The following is a 23662-nucleotide window of genomic DNA, read 5'->3' on the forward strand; positions in this document are numbered from 1 at the left end:
ATGCATAATTGCATCTAGCGATTGTCACCTTCATGTAACATTGCTCCCCAGAAATGAGGTCGCACATGTTGCACATACCAGAAAGCCCCACATAGCTTCATCTCACCGTCCTCCCAAGAATGGTCTCATGTCGCTCAATAGTTATATTGGTTCTTAAAGAACGTACATGTTATAATGTTTATTTACCAAAAAAAGTGTGTCGGCAAATGTGAGTAGTTCTGAAGTATAGCATGTAACTTTTGAAAGTGGGCGCACTCTATTAATAATTGAAAAGACCGAGAGCCTCAGAGCCCTTTAACACGATTCTATAACTCTCAATATTTCACCTCTCACTATCTCATCCTTTTGAATTATTACAGCACTTTAAATTCGAGCCATCTCCATATTACTTAAGCTGTGAAAAGACACTATATGCAATATGAATGAGCCTGCTGAGAGGAATTTGTATTCACTTTCAATCAGAACCATGTTTCAACAAATGTCTTACAAACGGCGTGTGAGCCCCGCCAGCACCTTTGGGTTACGTGAGACATACGGCAATGATTACGCTATGAAACTTTAACAGTGCCCGGGCTGAGTAAGAGCCACTGATTTGTAGATGCCGTTTCCCTTTTATAACACACGCCAAGGGTGCAGCAACCTTTCCTTTTCCCCTTCTTGTGTTATTCTACGTGACTTTTACAAACTCACTCTTGCCATTGCTCGCCTTTTGGCCACGCTTTGAATGCTGAAATACATCATGAACGTTTCCCCCCCCCGCTGGTGTGTCATCCTACCATTTGGGCATAAAGAGGAAGATTAAGCGCAAGTATGTAAAGTGTGGCAGCCATATGCTGCAAAAGAGCCCTGAGAGGATGCTGCTATTTAACATGCCGTCCTTTCGCTACGGGGGGAAGTAAACACGCCGCAGACGTGGTCCATGTGTCCATCTGATGGAAGGAAGCAGGAGGGGTGGAAGCGACGGATCGATGCGAGCGAGCGTCGTCGCCGCCCTGAGACCCAACACATCTGTTGCGCGTTTGTGTGGCTCATCATCACGTCTCCACGTCCGGGGGACATTGTGATGCATTAATGCCTGGCAAGGTCATTGACGAACATGCTGCACCACTTCCTCATAGATGCCATTTAACAAACCTACTGTAGTCCCCCCCCCCCCCCCCCCCAACGCACATTTTATTTCCCCTGTCATATTTGCCCCCGTCCCTCTGTTATTGCTTCCCTGCCTGCGTTGGACAATTTCACCGCTTTGGTATGCAGCGGAACAGCGCCTCTGTGTCGTCGCAGGAGACTTTGCCTTATCTGCTTAATGGATTATGAGTAAGGGAACAAAAACAGAGGGTGGTGGAGTGACTATGATTGGAGTCCTTGTATAGGGCCGGCAGAAAACCGGACAGCGGTCAGATAGAGAAAAACCCCCCTCCCGCCCCCTCGGTGTATTTATTCCGACTGTTTGGGAAGAGGGTTTTAGAAACTACGATAACTGTGGTATGAGGCTTAAATTCTGAGATGTGTCTTGTTTGTCTGGTGTCAATCGCCAGACAGCACCAGAAAGTCCAAAACAAAAAGCAAACGTTTGCTGGTTGAATCTTCTTGAGAGTCTCGGATGACATTTCTCAGGTATTTCGGCTCCTGTGGCAACGGTAGGAAGAGGAAAGGCGAGCCTCCAATGAGCTATAGGTTTTATTTATCGATTGAGTCGAGACAGGTTCCCTTGAATGGTGTTGACTTGCCCGAGCGGCTCTTGAACGTATGTCCCGCCTGAAGTCAAATCCAATTGCTTTGTTTGGGGAGTTGTGTTTGCTTTTGTCAGATTTAAGAATCCAACAATTGAACCGGCAGGAGAGGCTTTTTCTTGCCGAGAGTAGTTTGTTTGTTTTTTTCTTCATCCACGACATGGCTATTAAAATATTCAGTATTTGCTTTTGGGCCGCAGTCTACATGTTGACAAAAGGTCATTTTTAAGGCCATAGTTATCATGAACAACAACTTGGCGGTAGATTGAAGCGCTCCATCCTTTTTGCGGTGTTTTTATTCCACAGACACTGAAGGTGTTTCCTGGCTCGTATTTTGGGAAGGTTGAATTGCTTTGGCATTTTGAGCTTTACGGACTCGAACGTTGCCGGTTATCTCGCAGTTCTCGTGAGATGCGCTGCCTACGGTGAGCCAAGTCAGTATTTTCGATCGCGGCTATTATCTGCGTCGGACTAATCTTTGACTTCTTCAGATAACGCATCCGACCTTGTCTGTGTGAGACCTTGCAGAGCGTCATGTTGGTTTTCTTCTCCAACAATTTGAGTACATCAAGAGCGAATTTAGCTGAAGCCTTTTTTTTTTTTTTGCCAAACAGTTTTTTTCTGTGTTCCATAAGTTCTCCAGAGGGAAAAAAAAAAGCATTTGTGAGAGCAACAGCCTTCGGGCGTTGCGCCAAATAAAAAATGCTTCTTTTTTTTCAAAACCCTTCACACACTTCACTCAAAAAGTGTTTGCTTGTTTTCTGTTGGTATTCTCTCGCTCTCTCTCTCTTTCGAGCTCTCTCTCTCTCTGTTCTTTTTTCTGTTTTGGTTTGAACTCTGACATCCAAGTCTGCCCCAGGATGTCTGTCACAAACTGCAGTCCAACGTTGTGACAATGCTTTTGTTCTTCCCGTGCCTTTTATGACCTTCTTTTTCTTCCTCTTTCTGTTCTTTTTGTCTATTTGTTCCCTTTCAAGGTCTGGCGCACCTGACGTTAAACGACCAAGGTATGGGTTCATTCCTTTTTGTTTGGGTTCTCTCTTTTTTTATTTTTTTTTATTTGACTCCCGAGGATTTGACTCCTTGCCCTCAGCCCTTTGAACAGCTTTTCTTTTTCTTACCCTTTTCTGACCTTTCCTCTGTATCATTGAAATCCTCTCGTTTTTCAACCCTTTGGATCATCTTCCCTAAATGCTCCCCACATCTCACTCCTCCGCCCTCTCTCCTTTGTGCCATGTCATTGTGTTTTTCCACTGTGACCACCAATGTGTGTCCCACCCCTTGTCCTGTCCTATGGCTAACGTCCTGGACCTTCACCCCTGACCAACTTTGACCCCGATGACTTCACCCTGGGGCTGAAGGTAACACTCTTCTGCTATTGTCAAAAAAAAAAGAAAAAAAAAACACAGCTACTATGGTTTCATTGGGAATGTTTGCTGGTCATTCACTGACACTTCAAGGTGAAAGTGTTTGTGTTGAATGTGCAGAGTTTTTATCACCACTCTGCTGACATTCCTATTGTTTGGCAATCCTGTGAATTTAAAGGGCTCTCGTTCAAGTTCTTATGTAATAGCTGCTGGATTTGAGAAAGAAAACACGTCTGCCGCTGTTGTGATGTTTCTGATAACTGCTTTCAATTCATTCACAGCGTTCATTTATCATGCACTACAGCTCGCTGTTTGTCCGACGTGTTCAAATCATTTGCAGCTGACTTTCAATACACTTTCTTTTTCTCCTTTTTTTTTTACACCATGCTAGTAGTGTCCCATTGGCTACACTTCCTCGTGGTTCTCTCCTTCTGTTGACCTTTTTTGTGCTGTTGGCCTCCAAGTGAGGACTGTCTTACTCTCTCTCACTTTTGCTCTCCTCATTTGTTGACCTTTCGACGCCACCGGACGCTCAGTCAGAATTGTCCGCAGGAAAAGAAAAAGGGAAGTGTCAAAGCTGAGTTCATAAAATCGAAAGGAGTGAACAAGAGCAGGAGTCAGTGAGTGTTCTGACCTTTGCTGCTGTGGGAGAAGAAAAAAAAAAATCTTCCTCTCTTCTATTATTGCAGTGCATGATTCATGTGGGCAAAGATCACTTTGCTTTAACTCCAACCCTTCAAACTCGAGCTTCATTCAAGCAGACGTTCCCCGAGACGTGAAAACACAAGTACTGAATCAGTCGGACAGCGCGCTAAAAGGACCTGCTGGATGTATAATGCCGCCAAGCACTTGACCGTATTTCCTCGTCCTATATTCTTGTATCTTTATGCTAGTAAATTGACGGGACTTGCATTGAATTTGCCCTTCAAACTCAAAAATGTTTCTCCTTCAACCGAGCTCGCCGTCTTATAACATCCCATACGTTCCACACCTAATGTAATCCATAAAGGTCTGTGCTGGCTGTTTATTTCAGCCGTAATCTTGTCAACAGCCGCGCGCACTTCCAGATAATAGAAAGTACTAGATAAATGTGAAAACCACACATTAGGACTTTATTGATCCAAAGGGCTTACTATTAGTCTGTATCCACCATGTATGGGGCTCATTTCAAGCAACATGAAATCACAAGGCAGCTAACTTGGACAAAGGACGCATGCAAATACAAATCGGTTATACGGGGAAGCAGCTGATTATTCATCGAACATTGCCCAGCCAGCCATTTATATTGATCGCCTTGTTTCCACGATTAATATGGTTTGCTCCAATGTGGATGGACAAAAAAGGAGGGGAGAGGGTGGGGGGGGGATCAATAACCTTATTTAAAACATTTGACGCGTTAGCAAATTACCTGCTCTTTTTTCCAGATTTTTTATTTTTTTTACTTTACATATCTCCTGCTTCCCTCAAACGTGTGAAAAAAAAGTAGCCGTTAATGATCACGGGCCGTCACGTCAGCCGTCACGTAACAGGGCCAGAAAAATCAATGTCAAGTCTCCTTAAAGCCGCGGCTGTCCTTCACCGCTGATGCAAGGACGAACCCCAGGCCACAGTCACCGTTGATCTGTATCTCGCCGTTTGGAAGACGCCACATGCTGGGCAGGCAACAGATTAGATTCAATTGCCAACATTTCTCTTCCAAAAAAAGAGAGCATTTGCATATAAAGTAGAGTGTTGGTATTAATGTTTATTATTGTCGTGGCAGTTTGCAGTAAGTCGTTGCGAACATGCTTACGTAGCTAAATAAGGGGAACTATAATATTTTGTGATATCAAAGCTCATTGGATGGAATGAAGTGGCCTGCGGGTATATTTAGTCAAAAAAATGTAAAGTTGTTTCCAATTCGCGGCCCATTCCTTGTGGTTTGAAGTCAGCAGACTGAGGTGCTCATGTGCATCCCTAACAGTTTGTTTAGAAGCTATTTTTGGAATTAACACGCTGGGTATTGCTTGTAAAAAAAAAAACAAGTTACTTAAAGGATCTAAATTGCTGCCGTTTCCACCCTTTTGGATTGCAGATGCTTTTCACTCATGGTCCATTTGGTCTGGATGTCCAAATTTCTCCTATTTCCAAAGTCAGGTAGACGCATACTGAGAATTAAATTAAGCGAGCCCTGGGAGAAAGTGTCCCAGCAGGTCTAATGTAGATCTCCTTGAAGATACCGCAGGGAAAATGAAGGGAGTATTGAGCCGGATCTGTATCTAACCTGCAATGTAATAGACTAGGTCCAGGTCACGATAGCCATCAAGCTCAGAGCTCACTGAGGGCAGTTTATAGACTCGCTGTGTTTGTGTGGCCACAGCTGCTTTTTTAAAGAGGATGGAGCCAACAGCGCTTCATTCATTTTAAATGAATTTCAATGAATTTCCTCGAAAATGAAGACATAAAAGTGAACTCAGAAGTTTCTACATTTCCGACTCGTTTAATCACCAATCTCAAGAGTTCATTATTGTAGCCGGTGCTAAACGAGTAGTCCATTTAAATGCCATAATTACAGTCACCGGGCTGATGCTGATTGACAGGGCTGGGCGGAGGCTACACTGTGGGACCTTGAGCGGCGAGGTGTGTGAAGGTCGTTGTCGGTCCGTCGGGCTGCCACTCTTAGATCAGTCGGAAGCGCACGCGGCGTTTCCGAGTCGAGGCACGCGCCGTTATTGGCAGCTTCACTTGGAGAAAGTGACAGCGTGAATCATGCGTGCGGTGAACACGCACTTAAATGACACGCACGCTCTTCAAAGAACGGGCTCCGTTTAGCACTTTTTTGGCATCGTCCAGGACAACAACGCCACCCTCCTTGATCGTCATCAGCGGCGGTAGCAAATTACATGCGGTTTTGTGTCACATTCACAAAAGGTAGTAAACTCTCAATTAAATTCCGCTACTACGTGGAAAATGTATGCTAATTCATCTGGCATTTTTCAAAAACAATAAATATTGTTGCTAATTCTGTCCACTAGAAGTTTCACTGATTACTAGGGGTGTGCCAAAAAATCAATTCTCATAAGAATCGCGATTCTCATTTAGTACGATTCAGAATAGATTTTAAATGTCCCAAAATCGATTTTATTTAAATCATTTTATACTGTCTTCCCTTTGTTTGTGTGTGCCTTTATTGGGAGCGCTGTTCATGTTGTACCCGATTTGGCCACTTAGGAGCAGTGTGGTTCCACGCAGTCTGATACACTGTTAAGTTGTAGCCACATTTGAGAGTAGAAGGAAAAAGTCACGATCAAGTTATTCCAATAAAAGTATTTTTTTTTGCAGCATGGAGTTGTTCTTTTGAGCGATAAAAGTGTCGCGAGTAGAGCACTAATTAGCATTAGCGAGTCAGACTGGAGTGGATCATTACGATTTCTTGAACATCTATAAACTGAAGCAAAAATCATTTTCAATCAAATAATTTTGAATCATAATCTTAATCGAAAATCGATTCTGAATCAATTCGCGCACCCAAAAATTGGAATCGTGAGACATTCAAAGATTCCCACCCCGACTGATTACCACGACCACCGTAAGGACCACTTACTTAAATGACATTCTGAAATTGGCAGTTGCTCAAGATTTGGAGGCTAAGAAGGAAGGAAGGAAGGAAGGCCTATGTTATATTAAATGCTGCGCTACCTTTGCACTGTGAAGAATGAATGAATAAATGAAAATGAATAACTACTGTAGAAATATTTTCAGAAACTGAATCTTGCAAACTGTCAATCAACGACTTCAGTTCAAAAGAGGTTGTTTTTATGCACAAGGCAGGGGCGCAACTGCACCTTCATTCTAAAAAGTGCCCATTGAGATTGTATGGTGTGATGAGCCTGTGTAGGATGTCAAGGCTACCAGATCGATGTAGAAATTTACAGCATGTACCTTTAAAATGATTTATAACAATATATATCAACTTGTTTAAAAAAAAACAACAACTACACAAAGTTTATAGAGCCAGTGTAAGTTGAACATGTATAAATAAAAACACTGTCTCATTCAGTTGAAAATAAATTTCAGATTGTACATATGGTCTGAAACACAATGTGGAACAAGATAATCAATAAATGTGAATATTTGCTCTCTGAATTCACTTGTTGACTGACTTTGAGCATTTATGTTATGCATTCTAATTTCAGCAATAAATAATAAATAATAAATAATAAATGATAAATACTGCGTTTTTCCCTATCCGACTACAATGTCAACATTTCCCCAAATGTTAAAAATGGCGCGCACACACACGCACACATCGAAACGCATAATTTCAACAGAACTTAATCAAATTTGGCCAGTGGGGCATTCATCTAGGGGGCAGTGCGGTTTGAGTGTGGAAATTGGATCCAGGTCGGGTTTTTACAAGTTGTAATTAAGGCCACCGGGGGGAAGGGGGGGGGGGGGGGGTATGGGGAGGGTGGAGCGTGAGATGGGTGACATATAGTAGGAGATGGAGGTATATACCAGATAAGGCGGTGAGGTGAGGAAAGCTGTTTGGATGACTAATGGCTCTGAGAAATAAATAAATACAAAAGCAACAACTGCTTGTGCTTTACACACACACACACAAAAAAAAAGGGACCTCAAACTTATCTCGTTTGGTTTAGCACTTCATTAATTGTAACATTTTACAAAGTGTTTTCCAAGTGAACCTTCAAGGGCACCGTGTTGTCCCTTGGTAGTATGTTATAGTGGTATGCACATTCGAGAAATATCTGATATTCAGTAGCAATTGGTACGGAAGCGTATTGCATTCACTTGAAAAAAAACAAACAGGTTTTTTGACACATTTTTGGGGGGAGCGTTGTATTTTTTTTTTAATTGTCTGTTTTTCTGAATATTTTTTTTCTGTCAAAAAAATATTCAGGAAAAACAGGCTGCAAAAAAATATTCAGAAATACGGGAGAAAAAAATTATTTAAAAAACAGAGAATTTTTTTTATTTAAAAAACAGAAAAAAATGTATTCCAAAAAACAGAGCTGGTGTTCTGTTTTTCGGATATTTTTTATTTATTTTTTTACCTGTGAACTCCAACTGACTTGTTGCAGACTCGCTAATAGCGGAAGTGGAAACTTTCCCGCATACCTCCATAAGCAATAAGATGGTCATGTTTACTTACTGGCTCTCAATAAAGGAATGAATGTGTATATTGTATTGTGGTTTGTTCTCTAATCTCTGAGGGAAAATCCTTTTAAGAATAATATTGAGAAAAACTAGAAAAAAAAATCTAAAACCGAAAAATTACTTAGAAAAACAGAAAAAAATATTCAGAAAAACAGAGGAAAATATATATTTTTTAAACTAAAAAAAAATACTCCCCCAAAAAAAAACAGGACAAGTGAATGCAATACACTTCCGTGCAATTGGACACATTTTAAAGCTTTAATAGAGCAATAGCTACCATTTAGCAATATAGAAAATAAACAAGTGGCATGAAATATTCTTACTGAACTGAATTGGTTTTAAATGAAATTAAAATTAAAATTAAATAAATATATATTGTAATAAATCATGTGTGTGTGTGTGGGATTCCCCGGCCAGGATTTTAGATTGCAGCTAAATTGATAGCTGCAGAAGTAACATTCTGTCCTTCCGAAGGGGGGAACACTAGAGGGATGACTGAGATGTAAAGTCATGCACAAAAAGAATTGCTCTGATTTCCCCTCTCCTGCAGGAATGTGATGTTTCTGCATTTAGTGAATAAAACGGAAGGAGAAGTTAATCCCCTCAGTGAGGGAGGAGGACGGCCTAATGAAATATGTTGACTCACAAATTAGAGTCTTCTAATTGAATAAAGGGGATTTCGAGAAGGGCGAGCATATTAAGATACACTATGCGGAGATGGAGGCAACTCATATTCCAGCGCAAGACGGCGCCTCAGGGAGGCGGGATGTCAGTCCTACGTTTGTGTTTTCATTTCACGTTAGCAAATGTCTTACTCAACCCGAAGGAATATACTGTAGTTAGCTCCAGAAATTGCAAATACAAAACTGATAGCAATGAGAGGAGATTCGGGTAAAGGTTTGGTAAAGTCAGCTCGCCTCACGCTAATATTTTTTAAATATATATATATATATATAACACACTGCAAGAGGTGTGAGGGGTTTTGTGCTCGCCGGAGCATGCGAGCAGAGGCAATGAGGCAAGTGGAATAACATTAGAGCCCCTTGATGGAAATTGCAATCCACGGGGCAGGTAGCCGATCCTTGCTGATTAACGGCATTGTTTTTAATATTATGTCTTCTCGATTTAAAAAAAAAATAGTTTTACCGATGAAACCAAAGAAGTTAGAGGTTTCTGAATTTTTCAACAACATTCTGAGGCTATAACTCAGAGACCCAGTTATAATCCCTTTGCCCCAGCCAATTAATTGGTAGATTAATCGACTAATACCAGCCTCAAATGAGTAATTTAATCAAGCATTGGAGTTGTAACCACACACCATTAACCCCGGTGGAGCAGCACAGCACGAGTCCAAGAGCCTTAATAGCCGGTCACTCGAGCAAATGCACAGAAGAACCTTTTGGAGAAACCTTTAAAGTCTCTTTCATTTTTTTCTGCTTATAATGTCACTAAATTCCCTTTACATTCTTTTCAATTAATTTATAGCTTGTGTATAATTGGTAGGACCTTTCACGGAGCCTCTGACAGGCATCGTCAGGAATTACTTACGGTTTTCATTTACACGGTTAGACACCTTGAAGTGTTTATGAGCAGAAAGTGTTCTAGCCAGTGAGTATATTTGTTGATCGTACCACCGGCCATCAAACTGAATTACAATCTTTAAACAAAAATACTGCGCGTTGTTCATTGTGAGACATTTAAACAAAGTTCTATTAGAAGCTTTTTACCTAAATCACGCGAAAATCAAGTGTCCCCTTTTGAATGCTCTTTTTCTCACAGACATAAAAACATGTTGACAGTTTAATACCACAATCTGAGCGGCATGGCTCTTTGACAATTTGAATATTTATTCATGCAATTTCCATTTTGTTGTAAAGAAAAACAACATTTTGTCACATCCAGTGTTTAGTGTTGTTCCATTTGATTGGCATGCCCAGGCAGTGGTCGTGGCAGGCTCAAATTACACATCGGCTTTCTGGCTGCAAATTGCAGAGCACTTTTGTGAAAAGGGGCTGGCGGGTGGTGAGAAGGGTAGAGGTTGTGGATGCAAAGAATATCATGAAATAAGCTATCAAATATGGATGTTTTTTTTTTAAGCGAGGAAAAAGGATCTTATTTCGAAAAACAAAAACAGACTGCTTGGATATCAAAATTCTGCTGTGGACAGTCTCTCTATGCAGATATGACGGCTCTGGCATCCTGTTGAGAACCATTTTATATCAGAGGAGAGGTATGACCGAAGAGCAGCAAAAGGGGATTTGGCGAATTAACAGGTTGCAGCCTCAGCATCGAGTCCAGGGGATTAGCGGGAGGGTCCAGGAGAGAGATGGGTCTTGAAACAGGATGAGTATTTGTGAGGTGCGCCAGTCAACCTGTGTCACATCACAGACCTTTCCATAAACGTCAAAATGTATCGGTCCACTCCAACAAAAGTCTTTCCCTCAGATGTGCCAGGCAGAGGTGGCAAATCCAGATCGAGAGAGTACAAACCTTGCCACAGTTTGGATTTAGCTTTTTACTCAGTTCCATCTTTCTGGACCTGGATTTGCCACCTCTGTCCAGCCCCACCCTAAATCGCAGGCATCGTTTCCAAAAATCAGTCCCATCTTTCATATTCCAAATTTGAATTGTTTGTCCATAACTTTCCGCCGGTTCCTAAACTCAACCGCCCCACCGTGTAACCCAACTGAGTCCACAAAGGCTTGTCGTATAAAGCAGTCGGCCGCCAGCTCCCGTCATGTAACATAAATATAAACAAACAACATTTAGCGCCATGCACAATTTTGACTCGTTTCTGGCTTTCAGCCACCGTTGCGCCTTTCTGTCTCAGATTGCCCTCCATTTGCGAAAGCCGCGCTAGCTGTTTTGATCGCGCGTCCCGTTCCATCTCTAGAGCCACTCAAGCTTGCCGGGAAGCAGTGCTCGGTGGGACGCACTCTCCCCGGCAAGGCCAGCCACTCAGCTGTGTCTCTGTGGCTGTTACCTGGCAACAGAGCTTGCTCCAGTTGACTCTCACTGCAGAAGCAAAGTAATAAATAACCATAAAAAAAATATCAATAATTATGGCCAAACAGTCTTGTTATGCAAAGTTATGAAGGACTCAATCTTTATGATTACATTTTTTTTTGTCAATAGGTTTTTTTGTGTATCATATCCCAGAGCAAAAACTGGGGGTTTAGAAACCCAAATAAGAACATTTTGGGGATTTGTGTGCGTGTTTACATGAATTCTCCTCTAAATCACGAATATTGCCAATTTTAGTTTAGAAAGGTTTATTGACAGCAAGTAAATTTAGTCCTTGATTTCTTAGAGACTAAACCAAGTCAATCTCAAATCTTGGATTGAGATTATTTGTCACTCTTAATAATCCACCTACTCTGGTCGGGATTCCGGTTGTTCCGGTTGTTTTTCTTGGAAATGCTCAGTTATCCCATAGAACTGTCTGTTGGCTTTAGAAGTTTAGGCAATAGTAATTTAACATAATTTCTATGTTGTTAAGGTTACAGCTAAAGTCTTCTTATCTGATGTATTGTTAATGATCGTTGGTGCCGTACTGGGCTATGCTTATTTCACTTTGATGAGTACTACTTGAGTAACGTCGATTGGACTTTGACTGACAGTCGCTATTTCAAAGAGTTATTTATTATCCAAGCCGCTAAGAAATAATGCAAACGGACAAGATGTCTGGCCAAGAGCAATTAACATTGATGATTTATTTACCTTTCCGAATTGCGGCTTCTAATTATGCGTTGTCATAATTTAACCATTATCCATGCCATTAAATTTGGTCTCTTTTGGGGAGAAAAATAATTCAATTGTGTTATCTGATGATTCTACCATAATTAGAACAAAGGTTGTTTTTCTACCTTCTTTTGCATATAAATGCAAACATAGGAAATATGAACGCTGCCTTCATGTTTTTTTTTGTATGCTCTCATTAAGTGACTTCCTGTGTGGAATGTTTGCACCACCCTCTGCCTGTGCATCTGATGTCCTCCTTTCTTTCTTTTTTTTTATTGAGGTGACTTACTCATCTTTTTTCCCTCTCTTCTCTTTCAGGGGACTCATCTCAAAGCGGTAAGACAACTCATTTCTTACTCATGTCCGTTCTGTGAGCCATCATTGGCTCGTTGTTGTAATGTGTGCGCGCCTCGTCAATGATGACAAGCGGTCCTAGTTGGATGCCTTGCCAAGCGGCGAGACCTACGTGTTGGTTCTTTTCTGCTATTTTAAGAATGATCTCCTTTTTTTTTAAAATTGTTCTTTCCTTATCTGGTCACATACATTCACTTGGGTGGTTGTTTACCATTTTCTGTGCACACTGTGACAACGTTAAATCCCCCTCCGATGTCCTCAAGCCTCGAGCTGCCTTGCTTTCCAATGTAAATGTAAATTTCTGTAGAGCACACTGTCTGAGCATGGCCGCTATTATGTGTTTCATTAATTTTGTTTACAAGGTTGTTATGCTGCCGCGCCGTGTGTGGCTTTCACTAGCCAGAGACCAAACGTCTGTCCTGTATTTTTCCGTTATGGTATATATGCTGACACGTCACAGCAGGCTAGCTTTCTATTAGCACGTCGTTTGGATTGCGCAGGCCGGGATAGGATGATGTGACGGACAGACTAATGAAACGTATCGGCGCCTCACTCAAAAGTGTTGAGGAAACAAGATGAGCTCAGTTTAAAACTCTTGCCTGAAGCACTTTCACAGTCCGTTTTTTTGCTGATGTCAGTGTTACTTCTTTTTTTTTCTTTTTTTTTGGTAATTAGGTTCTTCTTCAGCTTCCCTATGAATGTATAATAGCATGACTTAATGCAGTTCACTTCATGTAATGAGCCAAAAAGTCATACACATCACATACATAACACGTCATATTCTATTATGCATATAGAACAAGTTGCAAATTCAGACATCTGTGCTGTGCAGGATGAGGATATGGAAGTCACAAGTCTGCGGGCTGCGTGAGCCGGCAAGAAAATCTTTGCATCTGCTCGGATTTATTTTAGTTATGAAAGTTTTGCTGTTCACACTCTTGTCTGTTACTTTGGTGACAATTGTGAACGTTTTGCGTAAACACGGTAGTGGTATTAATGCTCGCCTGTAATAAGAGAGCGAGAGACTGCGTGCAATTGCAGGCATCTTTTGGTTGTCCTCCAGATGCAAAGCATATCAGGCTTTCGCTCATGGGGCTAAATATTGCTCGTCCGCCAAGCTGAAAGCAGAGATCTTCATCTGCATGCCTTTTAGACTCCATCAAATGACTTTGAGAGAGATGTAAACATCTTTCTTTGCATCTGCCTGTCTCAGCGTCCCAAAACAGCGTTCTCAACCCGGTAGATGATTAGCATCTCTCCTTTCCCTTGTATTTCTTCCCGCTTTTGCCGTTCCCTTGAACGCCAGGCGAGTGCCGCAATAGGATTGGCCCGCTCGCCCCGGGAGAACGCTCACCGAGACGCGCATTCCACAATTTGGAAGATAAAGCGGGGGATCCGAGCTCTGCGCTGGGTGGAGGGCAGCACTTAGCAGAACACATTGTTTTCCTCTGCGTTACTCCCTACAGAACGGCAGCAGTCTGACAAACCTCAAAAACAAAAGTGGCGCTGCTTGGAGCTGTTTGTTTAAAACTCCCAACATCTGGTATTATGCATTCATCCACAGTTGGGGAATTCATTATTCTGCTCCGTAAGCGGCTTTATTCTGAGCTAACGCAGGCACGGCAAGAAACATCCCTGCTGTGAATCCTAACATTCCTCATTTATGAACTGCTTTCATCACCTTGATCATCACATTGCACACTTTTGTCGGACTCATAAAATTGCTCTATTATCCATGCAAATGTGAGCGGTTATCTTCCCTGCCAGCTGATAACCAGCCCGGACTGAACGGGCCACAACCAAATGGCCAACAACAGCCGAGCGTGTGGTACATTTCCGGAGCGGAGGGTGCTAAGGAACTACCTGAGATATAATTACTGCTCGAGGAGTCGAAGCTCTCAACCCCTCCGACTGTGAAAAAGACATTAAAGAGCTGCTCATTTGCACCATTTTAGGCATTATTTACGCTATGCGATGCTCCTCTGTCTTACAATGGACTCATCAAGGGATCTGAACCAGGACATTTGGGCTGCATGCATTCATGGTAAAGCAAAAGTCGTTATTAGTGGAGCTTAAAATTGCTATTCCCTCAGAAAATAAATATACATTTTATATCACTTGCCGGCTGTAACTACTACATGATAACAGACAAACGTGATTATTCATTGAAAGTTGAATATTCATTGAAAGTCTGAGGGTATGGATATTTTGACTCCTTATTGTTGCCAAACAAACAAAACATTTAAATATGAAACTGAAGTGTGAGAGCTTACATTTCAAGAAAAACTTTTGTTAAGGTCATGTGATCCACAAGGTCAGCTAAAGCAAAAGGTCAAAATCTTACTAAAACATACACGGATGATTGCATAATTGTGATTTGTGGGATTTGATGTGTTTTTGAATTCTCGTTCCAACAAAACCTAAGTTGTAGAAATGAAGGCGGCCGTACATCTTTTTGTCCAAAAAGTCCAAATATGGTGGCCCCTTGCTCCCAAACCCCTGCTCCGATTGACCTCAAATTTGAGATCTAGTGTTGTGACATCACTATCAACAAGTACACCAAGTTTCATTAAAATCAAATGCTGCTTAATTAACAATTTCTGATTTTTATTTTTATTTTTGTGAACAAATCCTGTTGCACACTCTGTGGGGGTGCGGCAACTCGTTTTCATGAGTGGCTGACAGTGGTTTTGTGATGATTCAAATTTTGATGCATCTCTTCTTTGAATCTCAAACTTCTGCCATACAAATGCATTCTATACAATATACATATATTGTGTTTTATACGATATTTTACTATATTTATAATTTAATTTGTTCCCGTACATTAAATAGTGAATCATGCAGTCTCTGTCACAAAATGTGTGGGCGACATCAGTCAGTCACTCACTCCTTTTTTTCTCGCCTACTTCTTCTCTTTATGACAACCACGCTACATTTTTATGGTTTAACAAAAGTGATAACCGTACAATATATGCGGAGCATGCCAGCTGCAAGGCTACCTGCAAACCTTGTGCCGCTTCATCTTCGTGCGGCTTGAGCACTGTATCTTTAGTTATTTTTATTGTGGCCACAAAAATGTGCTTTGAGTTTTTCCCCACTGAGCAATTGAGTTCCACACTTACACACACGTCTTTCGTCATTCACATTAAAGTATGACATGGGGCATTGATCAGTCGCAACTGCTGGATGCTTCCATCAGCGTGTTCGCTTGTTGAGCGCAGCCTGCTTCAGAGGTGACCCGACGGGAGTCAGAAGCTCGATTAGCCACATACATGGGCGCTCCCAACTCCGGTAGTTAAGAATAAGCTGGTACAAATCCTCGATATTGTTAAATTCCTTTACAAACAATAACATACGTAAACACTGCTTCAGCGTATAAAGATTCCACAAGAAGATTCTACATGAGAAGAGAGAAAATTGTCTTTTCACTGCGTGGTATATGTCCAGGTGGTACACATTGAAGTGATTAATGAGGCCCGATGGACCCCGAGTGTTATCAGCGCAAACGCAAAGAACACAAGGTCGGGGTCACTCTCAGTCAGATCAGGATTCATACCTTTAGGTCGTAGTAGAACACGGCGGAAGAAGACCACTTGCGTGTGTTCAAGGCAATGACACATTGTAATTAACTGTATTATATGGTCCATGCATAATGAGTTTTGTGAATTTATGATGCGAGCAAAAGTATTATTGTCTCCTGTCTTATATGTACCAGACAACATGTGGACATTTTCCACTAAAACACCTGAAACGTGTTGGCTGTGGTGATGAGTGACTTTTTACTCTGCGCGTACGCGCAAAGGCAGATAAAGTGCTTGACAAATGTGCTTGTTAAAAAAGGCAGGCATCTGTGACGCGATCAACCAATTAAATGCAATATGTTCCAAGGGACGGATGACGTCGTAGTGTAAAAGCGCAGGCCTCACATAATGTATATACACATGCATCAAATAAACAATCTAGTACCAAGAAATCGGGAAAGTGTCAAGAAAAAAACGCTCACACAAAAAATCGCTCCTTCCTCCATGAGCAAAATGCCGCTATGTCGACTTGATGCTTTGAAAGCAAAACATGATAAAAGTTTAATGATATTATTTTTGCATATTTGCCCCCATGTAGGAGCTCAGCCATGTCATCAATTAATGAAGCTGACGAATGTTGCGTAACACCCTCAACTTCATCTCAGCCTCATTGTGTCTTGTTTGTATTTGTTTGCCGACGCCGTGTCAGCGGAGCGCGAGAGGGTCTGCGGTTAAAAGTTCAAAAGGAGATCGCATGACAGATGCCGCCGTGTTGTGACGTGTGGAAAGGGAGGAGAAATGTATTTATTACTGGTGTCAGATGATTAAAAATTGTAATCATAATTAATCGCATGACTTCAATAGTTAACTCAACACTAATCACAAATCTGTTCTAAATGTACAAAAAAAAAATTCTAAGTTGCCATACTCTTGTAAAAGTGGTAAAAACAATTTAACTAATGGCTGCATTTTGTAGTCATTGATACAGTAATTTCATAATAATTTATAAAATTGAGTTAGAATTAAAAATTAAAAAAACTGTGAAGTGTGATATTGATTTGTGTTGAGGCCATTTTCTGCCACTAGATGGCATCATTGCATTTATGAGACATTGGTGACAGCTCAGTGCATTTTTATCATGAAGTAGTAACTTGTGAAATTCTGCACATTTATAAAATTATAAAATACAACTTGACCCCGCAGTCTCCACCAATATATTCATTATTATTTAATGTATTTCTTCCTCCAGTACAGTCTTTCCAAGTAAGGGGCGGTCATTAATCACGTGTTTAAAAAATTTGTAGCGTTAAAGGAACTTTAAATCAACTAAAAATTAATGCACTAATTTTGACACCCCTATCAATATATATATATATATATATATATATATATATATATATATATATATATATATATATATATATATATATATATATATATATATATATATATATATATATATATATAATATGTGTGTATGTACGTGTGTGTAAAATGTATTGAAATGATTTCCTTTTTTGCCATTAATCTTGCGATGTGTGAATAAAGAAAGCATTTGGCTACATTATTTTCACAAGGCAAACGAGAGCATTTAATTAAAATGTGGGTCCAGAAATAGCTGGTGATAATGTCACTGGCTGGGAATTGTCTAAATCCTCATGTGTAAATCCTGTGCATCAACAGGAAGTCGCCTCATTTTCAAGTGTGAAGGATGCAGATTTACTCCTGAGACATAATCCATATTCCCCACCCCTTTCCAATTGCATCCTTATCTCTGGGACTCCAAATAATGTTTGTGTGTTGCCTAGGAGTGGAAAATTTGTTATGGCAGAAAATACTGTACGCACTTTATTAGGGACACCTGCACAGATCCAATACAGAAGCTGATCGTGAAGCGCACTTTTGGCATTAACTTAACACCGCGTTTATTATCGTGCTTTTAGTTTGCAGCGGACTTGAGCGCACACTCAGGAGCTCGACTTAATGTGGATTTGAGGAAAGCAGGCAGTTGGAGGAGTGGTGGGTGTATAACGCGACGATTGCCATGCCCAGCACTCGTAATGAGACAGAGTTGATGTTGTAAGATCAGGCGGATTTAAGAGACATGAGCATCCTTGTCGATCAGAGCTGAGTGAAAGCACAGGACGAGGGCTATATAAATATGTATAGTAGCTATATGTGTTTTGATACTGAAGTATATGCACCCATGCTATGGCCCTCCAATGTTAAGTTAAGTATTTTGTACTTTATATAATTTAAATAAATCTGAGCCTATAGGCTCACTATTTCCTCAATTCAGGTTTGCTATCACAGCAAACACATAAATAAAAGCAAAAATCACAGGAGAATTTGGACCACTTGTTTGATTCCACTGATTAGGAAAAACACATTTTAGTTGTATCAAATAACATACGACTGTCAACATTTGACTTTTGTGCCGAAGCAAACAAACCAAGAATCATGTTTGTATTTTTGTCTTCAACAAATTGTGATATGATTGGAGGAACGCCCAAAAAAGTGTCATTTGCAAGGAAATGTATTGTACTATGTCAACAATGGCTCATCCAAAAGGCTTTTTCTCTGTTGTGTGTTGCCATTCTCAACAAGTTCTCTGACAATGGAGCCCTGATTGTCATTTTCAAGTCAACAATAGCACCGTGATTTGCTTGTGCTATTCACATTGACAAGTGATGTTGTAAACAATCTTCCACGTGAGCTGCTCTGTGTTGCTGGGATGTGTTTGTTTGTGGGAGGGCAGAATTGGGGATTGCGGTTGTTCTTTCCCCGAAATGCCATTTGTAATCCATTTCATTTTCAAACCAGATTGAAACTATAGGGTGCTCTGTTTTTCTTGTGTATGTGGAACTCCAGTCCCTGGTGACTGATAATAGCTTAGAGCAAACCAAACAACGTGTGTGTACTCATTCCCAATGGACCCCTCATCGCCAAAACCAAAATCATAAAAAAAAGATTCAAACTAAAAGCAAAAGCAGCTTTTTTTTTTTACTTATTTATTCCAACTTTAAACTGTTCATCCAATCCCCACTGCTCCCCCGCCTCCAAAAAAAAGAGCCAAAATTACTATTATTTTTCTCTCGTCTAATTTCTACCTTTTTTTTTGACCGATTCCATTTCAAACCATTCTGACATCAACATGTCCATCTCATTCCAATCACTATATATCATTTTAATTGATTCAATATCATTCTACATCATTCGATATAACTCAAAATCAATCCACAATTTTTCATTCTGCCCCTCAGCCTTCACACTCAATTTGTCCATAAATTACGAACTCTAGTTACTTACTGTATACTCAACTCACTTTGAACTCAGCAGCACTTTTTAGTGAACAATTCCTCAAGAAAGATGTTTCAAGATGTTTCATGCCACTCCCAGTTGAAGTTTACTGCCAAACTAAACATGAATCTAGGAGATTTACATATACTGTAGCTTTTCCCTCAGAATGCTAATGCTAACTCATAATGGGAAACACATACATATACACATATAGAACCCCATAAACGCACTAAACATTCAATATAATCAAATTTAATATTATTTATCCTCCGCAAGGAGACGCCTTTTCCGTACAAAGATGTACATGTAAATATATATCGATCCGATACTGCCCCCATGTGGCCAGGCGAGCAACAACACATTTGAGTGGTTGATGACTGTTGGCCCTTTCTTCCATGATGAGAGCAGGTCAGTGCGACTACACACACTACAAATGGCCTACCATCAGGTACGCTGCCCCGCTTTTCACCTAAACAGCTGCTCCTTTGGCTTGCCGCCGCTCCCCGGAGTGCTCACCGCTTTGTCTCTTTGCTGCCAGTAATCTGTCGGTGAGTTTAGCGTCTTATCTCAAACCTCCCGACTCAATTCGTGTCAGCCGTAACGTGGCGACGCGTATGTATGTTTATGGCTTTGCGCAGTCAGAGTGGCGGACACGCAACGTGTTTCACGCGGGCGTTGGTGCGTCCATGCGTGCGGTGCCGGCGAGTGTGCGTGTGTTTTGAGGTTTTTCCCGGACTAATGAGGGCCTCCCGGCAGGCACGACTGGCATCAAGAACACATTGAGGCGCGGCAAGACAGATGCATTTGAAGAATAGCTTCATCTGCCTCTCTCATCAGCAGGTGTGCAGGTCGCCTGTTGTTGACAGCAACAAACACGAGGCACCTTTTTTCGTTTCCACACTCCGCTCGCCAAATCATCAGTGTCCCTCCCTTAAGACCGATTCCCTTCTGGATTCCATCATTGAGCATTACAGCTTTTTCCCCATTTTGAGTAATTGGGAGTTAAAGGAAAGGCGCTGCAGTAGCCTACAGAAGTGATTAAAAGAGGCAACTTAATTAAAGTTGGGGCGAAAAGAGATTTATCACCGCCTTCAATTAGCTGGCAGTGGGGACGTGGAAAACGCCAGCAATGTGGAGATCATGTATCCATCTTGGACTCTCTGCTATTGATCCAAGCGGAGGAGTGACATATGAAAAGCGTCGGTCTCCTCTGCAAATGTTTCTTCTTAGCCGCCGCAGAAGTGTAAAGACAAAACCCTCGTACCAGCTTGGATGAATGACGAGGGAACACAATGCGCTGTAATTGCTACTGGTGTAGCTTTTCCATTACCAGTTTTGCCTTTCATGAACAGAAGAATAGCTTGCGTGAAGAGCATCTTTTCTTCTACGTGCCAGCGGAGGCAGAGGAAACTTAAACAACAAGACTGGAGGTGTGTTGTTGTTGACAGGTTAAGTTTGTGATGTTGCATGTGTTGGCGCTTCTGACTCAGCAGCTGGTCTGGGATCAGAAACGCTATCCGTTTTCCTCGTTTCGGCCAAATAATGATCCGTAATCACATCACATCCCTCCTTGCTTCGTCAAGGCCAAAGCCTGAAGCTATGACTCATTTTTGGACTCCATTTCAGTTGAGGAAAATTTTCACACTGTATGTAGACGCATGGCTACCAAGTTGAGGGTTACAGTCAGATGGCTGTTTTTCTGAAATACACTTGCTTTATTTGTTTTTTTGCCTGGCTGTTGTTACCCAAGATCTGTTCTCTGTCTTGACTTGTCCAGCTCATTAAAACCAATTGACTCTACTGTCGTCATAGCAACAGTAGAAAATGAGCCACCTGAACAAGCTGCAAAATATGTCGCTCCGTTGACCCGCGCAAGGCTCTTTATCCACTTGTCACCACCGTGAAGCCACCATGAGAGTCGTGCCGCAAGTCTACCTGATGGGACGGGAGCAGAGCAGGGCAACCATTTGTATGCACGGAAACAGCCGGGCTGTCACGGCGAGGGCTAACCTCGGAGATTAAGAACCCTTTGGAAGCGTTGGCGCCGGGAAGAGATCATGTTTTGGTCCTCGTGATCGCTGCCACATGACAGCGTGATAAACAGGGAACTCAGACAGCGCATATCGCCGGCGTGATTTAAATTTCCCCTCACACTCGCGTCACCGTTAACGGGGGGGGGGGGGGGGGGGGGGGCAGTTCTGAGCGATGCACTCTTCATGCTTACTACTAATAATCCTGGTCAGGAAAGTAGAGGATGTTGGATGGGATTTAATTGATCTAGCTTTAGGTTTCCTCTGTTGTACCCCAAGGCTCAGTCCTTGGACCTCAATCACTCAGGATTTCGAGTTTTTACAAGTTGCTTTTGATGTTGTCCAGTCTCGTCTGAAGAGTTTGAAATTGATAATTTCAAGCACTGATCCTAAAATTAAGTCGTAGAACATGAGATCAGGTCTGCTTTTGACATGATTGGCCAGTCAAATGTGTTTGCATGTGCAAAATCTTTTCACCTCTTGTGCAAGGGAACCCTGTTAACAACTCCCTTTGGGGGCTGCGCGCAAATGTAAGATGAGCCAGGAGAAATGAGACAAAAGGAAAATGGAGAGGAATAAATGGATTAAGAGGAAGGGAGAGGGTTGGGGTGTGACAGCGTCTTGGTTGAGTGAGCATAATGGATCGGAACTTAATCAGCAATCAGTATTAATGTTGATGTAGCTGTGTATATTCAAATTAATCATCAAGGACGGAGCACCCTCCTCCCCGTGCCCGAAGAGGAGAGAATTCGTTTCTTCTGTGCCTTACTAGGGAAATTGATGATGAATGAGTCCGTTTATCAAGCTGCCCCCATTAACGAGCCTATTGACAGCCCCGGCTTCCCATCCCGGACGTCGTTTGCTTTGCCTGCGAGGGAGGCTAATTTGGCTCCTTTTGCTTGCCGCTCAGTGAATAGTGGCAGCGAGCATCAGCGGTGATGGCAAGGTGCGACGGCGCAGCCGACTTGCATTTCACTTAACATCTCGTCGACTAGATAAGTGGATGAGTTGCGGTGGAGGTAGCACTTACAGGAAGCAAGGATGTGCATAAATCCCAGGGTATATTCTCTGTCAGCTGTGGGTAAACAAAGATAAATGATTGTGCAGCCACTCATAAGAAGGACGTGTGTGTACATAATCAACACCTACTTTGTTTATGAGGCTGCCGAGATGCAATTCCACTTGGCGGGCGCTGTTCAAGTTAAAGTAGTTAAGTTTCAAACTCAAACGAGAAAATGGCATTTTTTATACCGTAATGGACAAAGTCGGTCAAATGGGTGGCGACGAGGACTCAGGGATGATAGTCAGCTTTAAGATGTTTCGTGCCAACAGAATTACAGATATTTAAATACAGTCAAACAAAGCTACCTTAAGAACGCTAAATGTGATCGACTAATGCTAGTGGTTAGGCATCTTTGTAATTTGTACAGTAGGCTATTGCTGTCGTTACCTTGAAAAAGTAACTTAGTTACTTTACTGATTATTTGCTTTAAAAAGTAACTTTTGCATTTAGCAGATACCAACCACTATGCTCAATGTAATTTGTAAGTGTGTTTACTTATTCACCCCAAGCCACTTTTCACTGAAGCGACCCCCTTTGCTCCCGGCTGTTTTACTGGATTTTTACTGATTATGCTGGGCCCACAGAATATTGTGTTCTATTGCTATAAAAACGACCAAAATAAAGATTAGAAAGTCTCTTCTTTCATCAGAATTTTATATTTCTATCTGTTTCCGTTTTGCAGCAATTAGCATTAGAACATAGCTAAGTGTCATCATTATTCGCAAATCAGTTTAAAACAGTGGGGGGTAGAGCTTTTTGCAACATCTGCTGGCCGTTTTTGTATTAACTACCATTGCTTTAACCGTGCTCTTCAGTTCAGAGGCTGCATCAAAAGCCTTCTGTATGCTCTAGCATAACAAACGTATAAATATGTCTTTGGGAGCATGGTGATATTTAAAGTAGAACGTAATTATAAGCAAATGGGTTAACCGTGATTTTTAAGAACAGATTGTTTTTTAAAAATCTAATAAAAATAAAGACAGCAACCTTTTTGACATAATTATTTCAATTAAAAAAAGGTAAAATGTTTGTTTTGTTGAATTGAACAGAACATTCATAATAATAATAATAATAATAATAATTAATTTAAAACACACACGAAAATGTGAAATTTGAATGCTCACTTAATGCATTTCACTATGTTCAATACCAGAGTTTCATTTTTTTAATGTGTACCATAGTGTTAGGAATCAGGTGTTTTTTCTGTATTTTGTTATCAATTAGTTTAACATTGCACTGTGGGTGAGAAGAGTGTCCTTTTCATTTAAGTCTTGGCAATTATTTCTCACTGGTGGTAGTAACAGATGCCATTCTCTCAAATACTGATGTTGCTTACCTTTGAAACAAGCACATTTATCAAAGTAACTTGTTATGTCACAAGAGTACTTGGCTG

The 23662-nt window shown here is 41.3% G+C and overlaps 1 protein-coding gene across 7 annotated transcripts in view; it reads left to right on the plus strand.

Moving 5' to 3' along the window:
* The window catches only part of nrxn2b (neurexin 2b), a 273390-nt gene that overhangs the window by 77402 nt on the left and 172326 nt on the right, over positions 1 to 23662 (plus strand). For 6 of the 7 annotated variants that reach the window (XM_086058190.1, XM_086058189.1, XM_086058195.1 and 3 more), the window contains exons 4-5: positions 2711 to 2740; positions 12317 to 12334. In XM_086058190.1, the coding sequence (XP_085914316.1) occupies positions 2711 to 2740; positions 12317 to 12334 (48 nt within the window). The remainder of the gene's footprint in view (positions 1 to 2710; positions 2741 to 12316; positions 12335 to 23662) is intronic. The other variant, XM_086058193.1, reaches the window with a different exon arrangement.

The sequence above is a fragment of the Leptonotus elevatus genome, chromosome 17 (assembly GCF_054856555.1).
Source record: "Leptonotus elevatus isolate MCC_2025b chromosome 17, RoL_Lele_1.0, whole genome shotgun sequence".
Lineage (NCBI taxonomy): Eukaryota > Metazoa > Chordata > Actinopteri > Syngnathiformes > Syngnathidae > Leptonotus > Leptonotus elevatus.